The sequence below is a fragment of the Dendropsophus ebraccatus genome, chromosome 8, assembly GCF_027789765.1.
Source record: "Dendropsophus ebraccatus isolate aDenEbr1 chromosome 8, aDenEbr1.pat, whole genome shotgun sequence".
Lineage (NCBI taxonomy): Eukaryota > Metazoa > Chordata > Amphibia > Anura > Hylidae > Dendropsophus > Dendropsophus ebraccatus.
Window position 1 is genome coordinate 92,163,078 of NC_091461.1, and position 13,399 is coordinate 92,176,476.

The 13,399-nt window shown below is 43.4% G+C and overlaps 2 protein-coding genes across 2 annotated transcripts in view; both read left to right on the top strand.

The window, feature by feature from the left end:
* The window catches only part of LOC138800072 (oocyte zinc finger protein XlCOF7.1-like), a 30,263-nt gene extending 20,074 nt beyond the window's left edge, over positions 1-10,189 (top strand). Inside the window, exons 12-17 of the mRNA XM_069981879.1 lie at positions 392-515; positions 2,588-2,685; positions 3,945-4,053; positions 4,352-4,449; positions 7,227-7,335; positions 8,613-10,189. Coding sequence (XP_069837980.1) covers positions 392-515; positions 2,588-2,685; positions 3,945-4,053; positions 4,352-4,449; positions 7,227-7,335; positions 8,613-10,147 — 2,073 coding nt within the window. The 3' untranslated portion in view covers positions 10,148-10,189. The remainder of the gene's footprint in view (positions 1-391; positions 516-2,587; positions 2,686-3,944; positions 4,054-4,351; positions 4,450-7,226; positions 7,336-8,612) is intronic.
* A 2,465-nt stretch (positions 10,190-12,654) lies between these two features.
* Positions 12,655-13,013, top strand: LOC138799615 (ubiquitin-fold modifier 1). The gene has a single exon (XM_069981059.1). It carries the CDS (start codon positions 12,704-12,706, stop codon positions 12,959-12,961), a length of 258 nt encoding a protein of 85 aa, XP_069837160.1. The 5' UTR covers positions 12,655-12,703; the 3' UTR covers positions 12,962-13,013.
* The last annotated feature ends 386 nt before the right edge of the window (positions 13,014-13,399 follow it).

Sequence of the window (13,399 nt, forward strand, 5' to 3'; positions counted from 1 at the left end):
TGTAGAGCGGAATAAGATGCTTTATTGCAGGGAAAGAGCAGTGTACAAACAAACTGTGTGTTCCACAGATAAGAGCTCTTATCTGTGGAACGCACCGTTTGTTTGTACACTGCTCTTTCCCTGCAATAAAGCATCTTATTCCACTCTACATTGGTGAGTTGTCGTTGTTCATCTACATTGGTGAGTTGTCGTTGTTCATCTACTTCACCACAATAATAGGTAACATTGGAAATGAATGTAAATATGTAATGTGTACTTTGATCAGTACATCTGTAGAATATATATGCACGGCCCAATAAAATGTGGAAAAACTAAATTACAGAATCCAAGATGGTTCAAACATTGTGTGGTTGGGTCTTTCCCCTGCTGAGTTTGTCTTTGTATGTATCAGGTTTCTGTGAGGTGTCAGGACATCACTATCTATTTCTCCATGGAGGAGTGGGAGTATTTAAAAGGACACAAGGATCAATATAAGGACATTGTGATGGAGAATCACCAGTCTCCCGCATCACCAGGTATCATTTGGAAAAAAAACACTTTTCTCACCATACACACGTCAAAAGTTTTGATCTATTGGGGCGTATTTGAGGCGTTGTCTCTTTATTAAAGTAACAATGACCAGCAAAACGCTGACCCAGCTTTAAATAATTAACATTCTATAACTCAAGTCTATACTGAAAATCTGTGGTATTTAACAATTCCACAGCATGCCTATTCTGTTATGGAATTATCATGGGTTTTACATGTGGATTTTGTCGCAAATTACCAGCATTATTTGTGCGTGGAAAATGTTTGCAATTCCTCCCTTTTGGATCCACCTTTGTTTTAGGTTAAAAAAGGAAAAAAAAAATGGGGAACATACTTACCTGTTGAGACCTGTATGAGTGACTGTTTTCTCGCCACCTCTGGTTTTTGCTGTTTCCCACTTGGTTGTACTTTGGTCACTTATTTATGTGATTCAGTCTGGTTCTCATGTCTATTTCTTTTGTCACATCCTGTTCGATGGATGTGAAAGGGGTTGTCCAGCGAAAAACTTTTTCTTTCAAATCAACTGGTGTCAGAAAGTTATAGAGATTTGTAATTTACTTCTATTAAAAGACCTCGAGTCTTCCCATACTATCAGGTGCTGTATGTCATGCAGAAAGTGTCTTATTTTAAGTCTGACACAGAGCTCTCTGCTGACATCTCTGGCCGAGACAGGAACTGTCCAGAGCAGGTGAGGTTTTCTATTGGGATTCATAGAAAACCGAGACAGAGTTCCTGTCTCAGCCAGAGATGTCAGCAGAGAGCACTGTGTCAGACTGAAAATAAAACAACACTTCCTGCATGACATACAGCAGCTGATAAAGTATGGGAAGACTTTATATTTTTTAATAAAAGTAAATTTACAAATCTATATAACTTTGTGATATCAGTTCATTTGAAAGAAAAAGATTTTCGCTGGATAACCCCTTTAAAGTCTTTACTGACAATTGAATTTGTACCCAATTTGTGCCTTTTTCACTTTTGTTGTAAAACTGTATGCTTGAAAATCTTTAATAAAAACTATTGAAAAAGAAAAAAAATAGAGACTTTACAGTGTGGGCAATGAAAAGTATTATGGAAGATCACCATGAAATATCTATTACCCGATGGTCCAATGGCCAACATATTTGGGGCTAGTGGAAAATATATTTAGCAAAAATTGTGCATAATTTATTAAGGCCTTATGAACATGTTCAGTATTTTTTTTCAAGTCCGTAGATTCCTCCTCCTATCCACCCATACAATCCTCTAAATAGTACGAATATGGAATTACAGATCCGTAGATTAGTGGACGTGTGAATAAGGCCTAATGGTGATTTATCTGACAGATTTTTTAAGCCAAAACCAGAAACAGACTATAAACAGAGAACAGGTCATAAAGGAAAGACTGGAATCTCTCCTATTTTTAAATCTATTCCTGACTTTGGCTTCAAAGATCTGTCAGATAAATCTTTCTGTGTAAATGCACCATAAGGCTGGGTTCACACTACATATATTTCAGTCAGTATATTTCAGTCAGTATTGCAACCAAAACCAGGAGTGGATTAAAAACACAGAAAGGATCTGTTCACACAATGTTGAAATTGAGTGGCTGGCCGCCATATAACAGTAAATAACGGCCATTATTTCAATGTAACAGCCGTTGTTCTAAAATAACAGCAAATATTTGCCATTAAATGGCGGCCATCCACTCAATTTCAACATTGTGTGAACGGATCCTTTCTGTGTTTTTAATCCACTCCTGGTTTTGGTTGCAATACTGACTGAAATATACGTAGTGTGAACGCAGCCTTAGGGTACAAACACACACACCGTATACGCAGCGTATTTACTGCTGCGATACGCAGCAAATACGCAGCAGATTAGATCTAAATAACTGAATACAGCATGAAATCTGCTGCGTATTTGCTGCATATACGGTGTGTGTTTGTACCCTAAGTATTGCACTATAGATCTGGTGCATTTAGACTTGACCTTTTTGGCTCGCAACAGCTGTAAAATGAAACATTGACTGCATAACAGGTGTGGGTCATTGTATTCAGTCACTATTTGTTTTCTATAGATGAATCCTCTGAGAAAGAAACTCTAGAAAAAATTCCTAGTCCTCCATGTTTTAAGGATTGTCCAGAGGAAAATCAGAATGTCCCATCGGATGATGAGGTAGATTTAATATCATTATGTGTCTGTGTTGTTTTTTTTCCTTGGGGGGGGGGGCACTACTCCATTAACTGTGCTCAGGAGTATTCCCAACCAGGCGAGTTATGCACTATCCATAGTATCCACAAAAGAGGGCATAACTGAGAGGACAAGGGGGCAGGCCACTGGGGGGCTTCCACAATCTTGGGTATGGGTAGAACTCCCTCCCTGCTGAGTGGCTTTCTGGGAAGGCGCAGCTGGGAAGGCAATTTTGACAGAAGTGACTATAAGCTACATAGTCCTGTCCCTGGCTGCAACAATTTCTGGTATAGGAGCATTATTGGCTAATTTTGTACTTATTTTAATGTTATTTAGAGTTTAGGAGACAAATGAAGGGTAGACTGAGCAATAGGATTTATATTTGCATGGACGTCAACCACAGATGGTGAGGCCCCAGCATCCTCTTGGTTGGTCTGGTGAGGCCCAGTAATCATTTTGTCTGTTGGGTGAGACTCCAGTACAAAAGGTTTGAGAAGCACTGCCCTATCCTGTGGATACTGTGCATAGGACATGACTTGTCCAGAAGGTAATATCCTGTTACCTGCCGTGCCTTACTTTCATATGTCAGGGAAATGGAGTGTGGCTAGGGACTGACACAAAGATAGCAGTGGTGAGCACTGAGCACTGCTGAATAAAAAAAAATTATAAAAACTCTACCCCTTTATACTACTACCATTAAAGTAGACCTGTCAGTGGTTTTGAGCTGACATGCCTATACAGAGGTCAGGGAAGAGAACGCATAAATAAATTTGCTTTGGTTGTGCAGCTTTCATGACCAAAATGAACATTGATGAAGGCCTCGCCCTTTGCAAGACCCCATGGAGTGAGGCATTAAGAGCATTCCTGGACCCTCCTCAGAGCTAAGGGCCCTATTACACCAACAGATTATCTTACAGATATTTTTCTCAGTCTCACTCTTTCCTTTATTACCTATTCTCTGTTTTATGTCCATTCCTGGCTTTGGCTCCAAAAAACAACAACAACTTGTCAGATAATCTGTTGGTGTAATAGGGCCCTAAGGCTAATTTAGCTTGAGCATCTGATCAAAAAGCTCTAGACCCCAAAAAAGAAAAGCCTGCCCAATGGGCATTTGTCACAGCCAGGAGCTTTAAAGGTTTGCATCCTTAATGGTTTGTGGATACAGGTTTGTTTTTGTTTAAACTTTTTTAACTTCTTCTGCTGTCGTCTTATATACATTTTCTGATCTATATGTGGTGAATTAGGTTATAAATCTGCATGATCTTAAAGTTGAAGTTGTTACGGATAAAGCGGAGCCGTATGCAGATTTAACCCAGGTGTCTGAGGAGGAACTATCAACAGATACGAGCATCGGTGAGTGATCACCATCAGAGAGAATCAGCAATCGGAATAAAACGTTTAAGCATTACATATGCTGAAAACAGTTTTCTACAGCTGAATATATCTAAAAGTCATAGGTATACACCTAGTTATGTTTCCAATATAGCAAAACATGCAAGGGTACTGGGTTGTGTATCCATCCAGTTCAGCCTATTGTTCTGCAGTGTTGATCCAGAAGAACGGTAAACAACCATAAGGCAAAAGCCAATAGATCACCTGACAATGACATATGAACAATGCATTTAGTCCATGTCTGTGTGTCTCTTTACAGAAGGCTTTAGTAAGAGAAGCCCGCTAGAGAGATCCCCCAGCCCATGGCTTTCCCAGGATTATTCAGAAGATAATCAGGATGTCCTACTGAGTTATCAGGTAGATAGAAATGAGATCCCATCAAACAGTATATATGACACTGGACTGCAACATGAATATATGCTTAACTCTTTCATGATCCAGTCCAACATGGCGTAAATGACCGCGCTAATTTTAATTTTTGCATTTTTTTTTTCTCCTATATAATGCAACAAAAAAAAATCTGCAATCCTGGCGCTTTTTGTTCTTTTAGTTTATGCTGTTCACCGTGTGGGATAAATATTGTTATATTTTAGTAGATTTGACAATTACACACTCCTACAATGTACAGTACAGACCAAAAGTTTGGACACACCTTCTCATTCAAAGAGTTTTCTGTATTTTCATGACTATGAAAATTGTAGATTCACACTGAAGGCATCAAAAATATGAAGTAACACTTGTGGAATTATATACTTAACAAAAAAGTGTGAAATAACTGAAAATATGTCTTATATTCTGGGTTCTTCAAAGTAGCCACCTTTTGCTTTGATTACTGCTTTGCACACTCTTGGCATTCTCTTGATGAACTTTAATAGGTAGTCACCAGAAATGGGCTTCACTTACCAGGTGTGCCCTGTCAGGTGTAATAAGTGGGATTGGGACCATCAGTTGTGTTGTGCAGAAGTCAGGTGGATACACAGCTGATAGTCCTACTAAATAGACTGTTAGAATTTGTATTATGGCAAGAAAAAAGCAGCTAAGTAAAGAAAAAGGAGTGGCCAGCATTACTTTAAGAAATTAAGGTCAGTCAGTCCGAAAAATTGGGAAAACTTTGAAAGTGTCCCCAAGTGCAGTTGCAAAAACCATCAGGTGCTACAAAGAAAGTGGCTCACATGAGGAGTCCCCCAGGAAAGGAAGACCAAGAGTCCCCTCGACTCGGATGAACTTCTCCTTCGCAGCAACCAGCCTCAGAAATCGCAGGTTACCAGCAGCTCAGATTAGAGACCAGGTCAATAGCACACAGAGTTCTAGCAGCAGACACATCTGTACAACATCTGGTAAGAGGAGACTTTGTGAAGCAGCCTTCATGGTAAAATAGCTGCTAGGAAACTACTGCTAAGGACAGGCAACAAGCAGAAGAGACTTGTCTGGGCTAAAGAACACAAAGAATGGACATTAGACCAGTGGAAATCTGTGCTTTGGTCTGATAAGTCCAAATTTGAGATCTTAGGTTCCAACCACCGTGTTTTTGTGCGATGCAGAAAAGGTGAACGGATGGACTCTATATGCCTGGTTGCCACAGTGAAGCATGGAGGAGGAGGAGGAGGTGTGATTGTGTGGGGGTGCTTTGCTGGTGACACTGTTGCAGATTTATTCAAAATTGAAGGCATACTGAACAAGCATGGCTACCACAGCATCTTGCAGCGGCATGCTATTCCATCCTATTTGCATTTAGTTGGACCATCATTTATTTTTCAACAGGACAATGACCCCAAACACACCTCCACACCTCCAGACTGTGGAAGGGCTATTTGACCAAGAAGGAGAGTGATGGGGTGCTACGCCAGATAACCTGGCCTCCACAGTCCCCAGGTGACCAGAGTGAAGGCAAAAGGGCCAACAAGTGCTAAGCTTCTCCGGGAACTCATTCAAGACTGTTGGAAGACCATTTCAGGTGACTACCCCTTGAAGCTCATCAAGAGAATGCCAAGAGTGCAAAGCAGTAATCAAAGCAAAAGGTGGCTACTTTAAAGAACCCAGAATATAAGACATATTTTCAGTTGTTTCACACTTTTTTGTTAAGTATATAATTCCACAAGTGTTAATTCATAGTTTTGATGCCTTTAGTGTGAATCTACAATTTTCATAGTCATGAAAATGCAGAAAACTCTTTGAATGAGAAGGTGTGTCCAAACTTTTGGTCTGTACTGTATAATATGTTTAATTATTTTTACATGTTTTCAATTGTGTAATTGAGAAAAGGGGGGTGATTTTAACTTTTATTGGGGGAGGGGCTTTGGCATATTTTTTTAAGTTTATTAAGTACACTTTAGGTCCCCCTGGGGTACTATTACACCAATCTTTGGATTGCATATCCAATATGTAATTCGTATAATTATATACAGGTCTGTCACGGCCGCCGCAACCTCCCCCTGCCCCATGCAGCCGCCGGGGTCCATGTGCAGGGACCCGGCGCTGCTACTAGTTCGGCCCCGGGGCCCGCCTTACCTCGCCCCGCTCCTGTCTCGCTGTGCCGGCTGGCGCGCGTGCATGCCGGCTGTCTCAGAGTTAAAGGGGCAGTCCGCCCCTAATTGGTTGCTGCCCACTCACTCTCCTATAAATTCCAGCCCTGCCCCACCTCAGGTGTTGGAGCCTCTACATGCTTCCCATAGCGTTTGGCCCAGCTCCCTGTTGTTCCTGACCTCAGTCCTTGTTCCTAGTTCCTGTCCGCTGTCCCGGTCCCTAGCCCCTGTCCGCTGCTTACCCATTGTTCCTGAGCACTGCCTGCCACCTGCGGTTACACCTACAGACCTCTGCCTCTTCTGCCTACTGCTCCTACCATGCCTCGACTCCCGTCACTAGCAACCAAGCCAGGGGTAGCGACCTGGGGGTTGCCTGCCGCAGCAAGCCCATCCCGCCTTGCGGCGGGCTCTGGTGAAAACCAACGGTCCCTTAGACTCTGCTCCCTGGTGAGGTTTGTGCTATCAGTAGTGACGGTTCAGTGGATCCACGACTCCAGGCGTTACAAGGTCCTAGCATAGAGTGTTTTTTTTTAAGTTGATTATAAAGGTTTTTGGTTTCTTCCTAATTGTCTTCCTAATTGTACATTTTGTGTTTCCTGTATGGTGAATTAGGTTCAACAATTGTCTAATATCAAAGATGAAGTTTTAACAGATGAAGAAGAGACTTATGGGATTGTAGCCAAGTGTAAGGAGGAGGAAATTTCTACTGATATGAACACTGGTGAGTGTTATCCAATAAATGCTAAGGCTACAAACCCACTTGCCGGATCTGCAGCGAGTCTCCTTGCTGCGTTTTTGCAGCAAGACTCGCTGTAGATCCCAGCCCTATACTTTCATTAGCAGAGAAACTCGCAGCAGGGATGTACATCCCTGCTGCGATTTTGTCTGCAGCCCGCCCCATTAACCCCCTAGCCGCCAGACATTATACATTACCGGGTCCCCGTTCCTGCTTGCTTCGGGGCTCCCGGTGTCTTCACGGCCTGCCCGCCCAATCAGTGCGCTGCGGCGGGGCAGCGCACTGATTGGCCGGGCAGAACGTGGCGGGAGCCGCCGAAGCAAGCAGGAGCGGGGACCTGGTAATGTATATCCTGCCCGCCCCCCCCTGCAGCCCCGATCGCCCCCGGCCGCACGATCGCCCCCCGCAGCCCCCGGCCGCACGATCGCCCCCCGCAGCCCCCGGTCACTGGCAGGTGACTGTGAGCGGTGGCACGGAACTGTTAATGGGGAGGGCTGCAGACAAAATCGCAGCAGGGATGTACATCCCTGCTGCGATTTTGTCTGCAGCCCTCCCCATTAACCCCCTAGCCGCCGGACATTATACATTACCAGGTCCCCGCTCCTGCTTGCTTCGGCGGCTCCCGGCACGTTCTGCCCGGCCAATCAGTGCGCTGCCCCGCCGCAGCGCACTGATTGGCCGGGCGGGCCGTGAAGACACCGGGAGCCCCGAAGCAAGCAGGAACGGGGACCCGGTAATGTATAATGTCCGGCGGCTAGGGGGTTAATGGGGAGGGCTGCAGATCCCAGCCCTGCTGCGATTTTGTCTGCAGCCCTCCCCATTAACAGTTCCATGCCACCGCTCACAGTCACCTGCCAGTCACCTGTATTTCTCAGCAAGGTACCATCACGATCCTGCTCATAAATGCCCGCTCTGCCAATCTGGGGTGGGGGGGGGTTCGTGCATTGACCATATGTACATGTCACCTTGTAGTTGGTGAACACAATATATAAGATGACTAGTATAATGTAAAATTCATTACAGGGACCAGTTCATGTACAGCAGGGGTTAGGGTGGCATTTTGATCAAATGCGTCAGGTTTGATGAAGAAATTTCTGTTACTGTTCTATTCATCTGAATGGGGCTTGCAGAAATCTATGTGCTTGCTCATAAAGTCCCATTCAGATAAATAAATCAGGTTTTCAGTGGCACAGAACAGTGGGTTCTTTCTACGTACTTGGGTTGTGCAGAAGATGAAATTAAATCTCTTTTATATGTGACAGATGACTACACCAACTTTGTAGGACATATGGTTTTATCCGAAGATTATCAAGTTAATTATAACAATATGATAGAGGACGATCGTGGAGAACATTCCAGTACACTACTTAACACACATATACCCTCAGTCCTCCATAGCAGAGATCAATTTACCGATGCCACTAATCCGAAGGAACCTTCATCTGGCCAGTCTCAGAGTGCTGATCAAAGTACAGAAGCAGGACGTAAAGTATTTCCATGTGCTGAATGTGGGAAAAAATTTTCAAAAAAATCCAATCTTTCTATGCATGAAAGGATTCACAGGGACGAGAGGCCATTCTCATGTTCAGAATGTGGAAAAAGTTTTCGCCAAAAATCTGTTCTTTTTAAACATCAAAGAAGGCACAGAGGAGAGGAGCCATTTTCATGTTCAGAATGTAACAGAGGTTTTCAACAGAAATCAGATCTTATTGTACATCAGAGAACTCACACAGGAGAGAAGCCATTTTCATGCTCAGAATGTGGAAAATGTTTTATGCAGAAATCGGTTCTTGTAACACATCAGAAAATACATTCAGGGGTGAAACCATTTTCATGTCTAGAATGTGGCAAATGTTTCACTCGAAAACAAGATCTTTTTAAACACCAGATTACTCACACAGGGATGAAGCCATTTTCATGCTCAGAATGTGGCAAATGTTTCACCACAAAGTCAAATCTCGTTGAACATCAAAAAACTCACACAGGGGTAAAGCCTTTTTCATGTCCAGAATGTGGAAAGTGCTTTATCCAAAAATCAGATGTTGTAAAACATCAGAAATGTCACACAGGGGAAAAACCGTATTCATGTTCAGAATGTGGGAAATGTTTTGCAAGGAAATCATGTCTTATTGAACATCAAAGAACTCACACAGGGGAGAAACCATTTTCATGTCCAGAATGTGGAAAATGCTTTAGCCATAAGTCAGCTGCTGTTAAACATCAAGTAATCCATACTGGGGAAAAGCCGTTTTCATGTTTGGAGTGTGGAAAATGTTTCACTAAGAAATCCCAGTTTATTGAACATAGTGCCACCCACACAGGGGAGGAGCTATTTTCATGTTCAGAATGTGGAAAATCTTTTAGCCAGAAGTCAAATCTTGTTATACATCAAAGAACTCACAGTGAGAAACCATTTTTATGTTCTGAGTGTGGAAAATGCTTCACGAGGAAATCCAGTCTCATGGAGCATCTGAGAAGTCACACAGGTGAAAAACCATTTTTATGTCCAGATTGTGGGAAATGTTTTAGCCAGAAGTCTGATCTTGTTAAGCATCACAGGACTCACACAGGAGAGAAACCATTTTCATGTTCGGAATGTGGGAAATTTTTTAGACAAAAGTCGGTTCTAGTTAATCATCAGTTAATCCATACAGGAGAGAAACCATTTTCATGTTCGGAATGTGATAAGTGTTATAGCCACAGAGCAGCTCTTGCTCAGCATAAAAAGCGGAGCCATTTTAAAGTTCAGACTGTATCAGATGTTTTACCTAGTGCTAGTCATATAATGCTAGAGTAATCATTTTGAATAAAAAACCTTTATCTCTGTGTTTTTTTTTTATTTCTAATTTTGTCACCGCTACCAGTAACGCTGACTCACCAAAGAGAACCTGGCTCCTTAGCCAGCTGCAGATTACATGCTACATTCCACCTTGTCCTTTAGGATTTTTGGTCCCTTAAAATGTACCTATCGTTATAACTTTCAAAGTCTATATGAACAGTAGATGTGAAATAAAGCAAGTTTGCAATATACAGTGGTGCCTTGGATTACGAGCATAATTCGTTCCGGGACCGAGCTTGTAATCCAAATCTACTCTTAAACCAAAGCAAATATTCCCATAAGAAATCATAGAAATGCAGACAATTGGTTCCACACCCCAAAAATAAATAATTATTATTCTGACTAACATGTAAAACAAATGAAACAAACATCTAGAAACAGCTGAATATGTGATATTATAAGTTAATGTACAGTAATGGAGAGGATGGGAAACAGAAGGACTGACAGAGACTGCAGGGAGCAGGAAGGAATGAGCAGGACATATGCGGGCACATACATGAGGACTCTCTGCGTTCTCTCCCTCTGCTGCAGGGTTATCACTGGCTGCACTGTTAAACAGTCAGAGTTCCAACTTTAAATATTTCTACCTCATCTACCCCTTCTAGCCCTGACCCCATGGCATGACTTCTGGCAGCACTGATGCCCACATCTGCTGATTTGGTTCCCTGCAGTACAGTATAAAGCTTCTGTGCCGTACGCTGAACGCATCAGCCGCAGCTTTATAATGGAGAAAATTACATTTAATCACCTGGCAGGGAGAGGGGGGGCAGGTAGTCATCTGGGCAGCTCCTCACCTGTGTCTAGTGACTGCTCTCTCCCTGTCAGTGCGCTCAGCGGGGATGAGTGACAGGCAGAGAGGGTACAACTTACTACACTATACCTTGTAGGCTTCCATGTATAGTCGGGCTTCGTGTTGTTCTCATGTTCCTTCAGGAGTAGCAGCCAATATATGAGACGGTCACTGACAGCCATGTTGTGTATAGGCATGTACCAGGGACAGCACGGAGCGGCCACTCACCATGTGATGATACACCTCAGCTGAGACCTGGTCTGTCAGCCTAATCACTCCGGAGAAACCAAAGATACCCAATAGGACCCGGATAGTGGCCATGGCCGCAGTTATACCTCGGATCTCTGCAGCAGTGTCCCAGGCGGCGGGGAGACAGGAAGAAGTGGCAGGTTTTTTTAATTTGGCATGGCGGCAGAAGGTGGAGGCTGCGGCAGCTCAAGCAGGCAGGGTGGCGGTGGTGTCCCCCATGGCAGGGAGCAGCTGGTGCAGCGGTGGCAGAGCAGGGTGAACGACGGAGAAGCTGGAGGACACGGGGTAACTGCGCTGTTCACCCCCTGAACTTCGCTACTTCCCCTGTAGGGGGACAACCAATTTTTTTCCCTTTAAAAATTGAATTTACGATTTTTAAAGAAAATCAAATCGATTCTCAAATTCTGGGCGAATTAATTTGGTTAAAGGGGAACGCCACATAAGGAAAACTTGTTACAGTACATTACAGGTCATATAGATGTGTCTATACAATGTATTACGATATTTGTACGGTTCTGCCACACTGGTAGCTGATAGAAATCCAGGAAGTGAAAAAAAAATGGCCTCTGTGCCAATCCACATTGTCTCCTGCTCATTCTGCTGTTCCCCCCTTAGGAGACAAAGATGCCTGTCTCACATTGTGTGTGTTTGCTGAGCACAGGCTGATGGTGCAGACAGGGCATGATGTCACAGGAGGCTTGGTTGGATCCCCCAATCCCCTGAGTGATTCACTATCTCTAACCGGCCAGAAGCAGCTGATGCAGTAACAGAATGAAATGATGCTAAACGTCACAGAGGATCAGAGCCGGCACTGCCAATCCCACCTGGACAAAAAAATGAGGTATGAACAGTATATCCCATGTAAGATAATATTGGATAATATCCTTACTGTGGGGCTTAACTTCAAAGATAAAAGATGCTTGATCATAATACATATGTGGAGATATAAGAAAAAAAAAAGTTCTTTACTTTATTCCAATATCAGTGTTACAGGTAGAGAATACAGCGTGCTGTGCGGTGTTACAGGTAGAGAATACAGAGTGCTGTGTAGTGTTACAGGTAGAGAATACAGCGTGCTGTGTGGTGTTACAGGTAGAGGATACAGTGTGCTGTGTGCTGTTACAGGTAGAGAATACAGCGTGCTGTGTGGTTACAGGTAGAGAATAGTGTGCTGTGTGGTGTTACAGGTAGAGAATACAGCGTGCTGTGTGGTGTTACAGGTAGAGAATACAGCATGCTGTGTGGTGTTACAGGTAGAGAATACAGCGTGCTGTGTGGTGTTACAGGTAGAGAATACAGTTTTTTTGTTTTTTTTTTTACGTTTCCAATAGAAATTCATAAAGCAAGATGTCTGGATATTAACAGCTGCCCACTCGGTCTCTGGGAATGAGTCTAAGTTCTGATCCGTGTTTAAGGAATACATTGGGCTGAGTGATTGATACTTAGAGGGGAGCTGATCTCGGGGTCCATACAACATGTCAAAGGTTACATTTAAAATAACGCTTACAGCGGACCCCCGGCTTCCGTACAAAGTGCTGTCCGTTCCAGAGAGTACGCCATTCACGGCAGTTTTGAAGTTTGCAGCAGAGGAGTTTAAGGTCCCTGCAGAAACAAGCGCCATCATCACCAATGATGGAGTAGGATTGAATCCAGCACAGACTGCAGGAAATGTATTCCTTAAACACGGATCAGAACTTAGACTCATTCCCAGAGACCGAGTGGGCAGCTGTTAATATCCAGACATCTTGCTTTATGAATTTCTATTGGAAACGTAAAAAAAAAAAAAAAAATCAGGTAGAGAATACAGGGTGCTGTGTGGTGTTAGGCCCCATTCCCACTGAGCAAAGGTAGCGGAATTCCGCGACGGAAATGTCCGCCGCAGAATGCAGTTAGCCTCCCGCTCATAATGGGAGTCTATGGGAGGCGCGCGCTCCTGCCCTGTCCGCGCTGAAGAATGAACATGTAGAGAATACAGAATACAGCACTGTCTGGTGTTACAGGTAGAGAATACAGCATGCTGTGTGGTGTTACAGGTAGAGAATACAGCGTGCTGTGTGGTGTTACAGGTAGAGAATACAGCGTGCTGTGTGGTGTTACAGGTAGAGAATACAACGTGCTGTGTGGTGTTACAGGTAGAGAATACAGCGCTGTGTGGTGTTACAGGTAGAGAA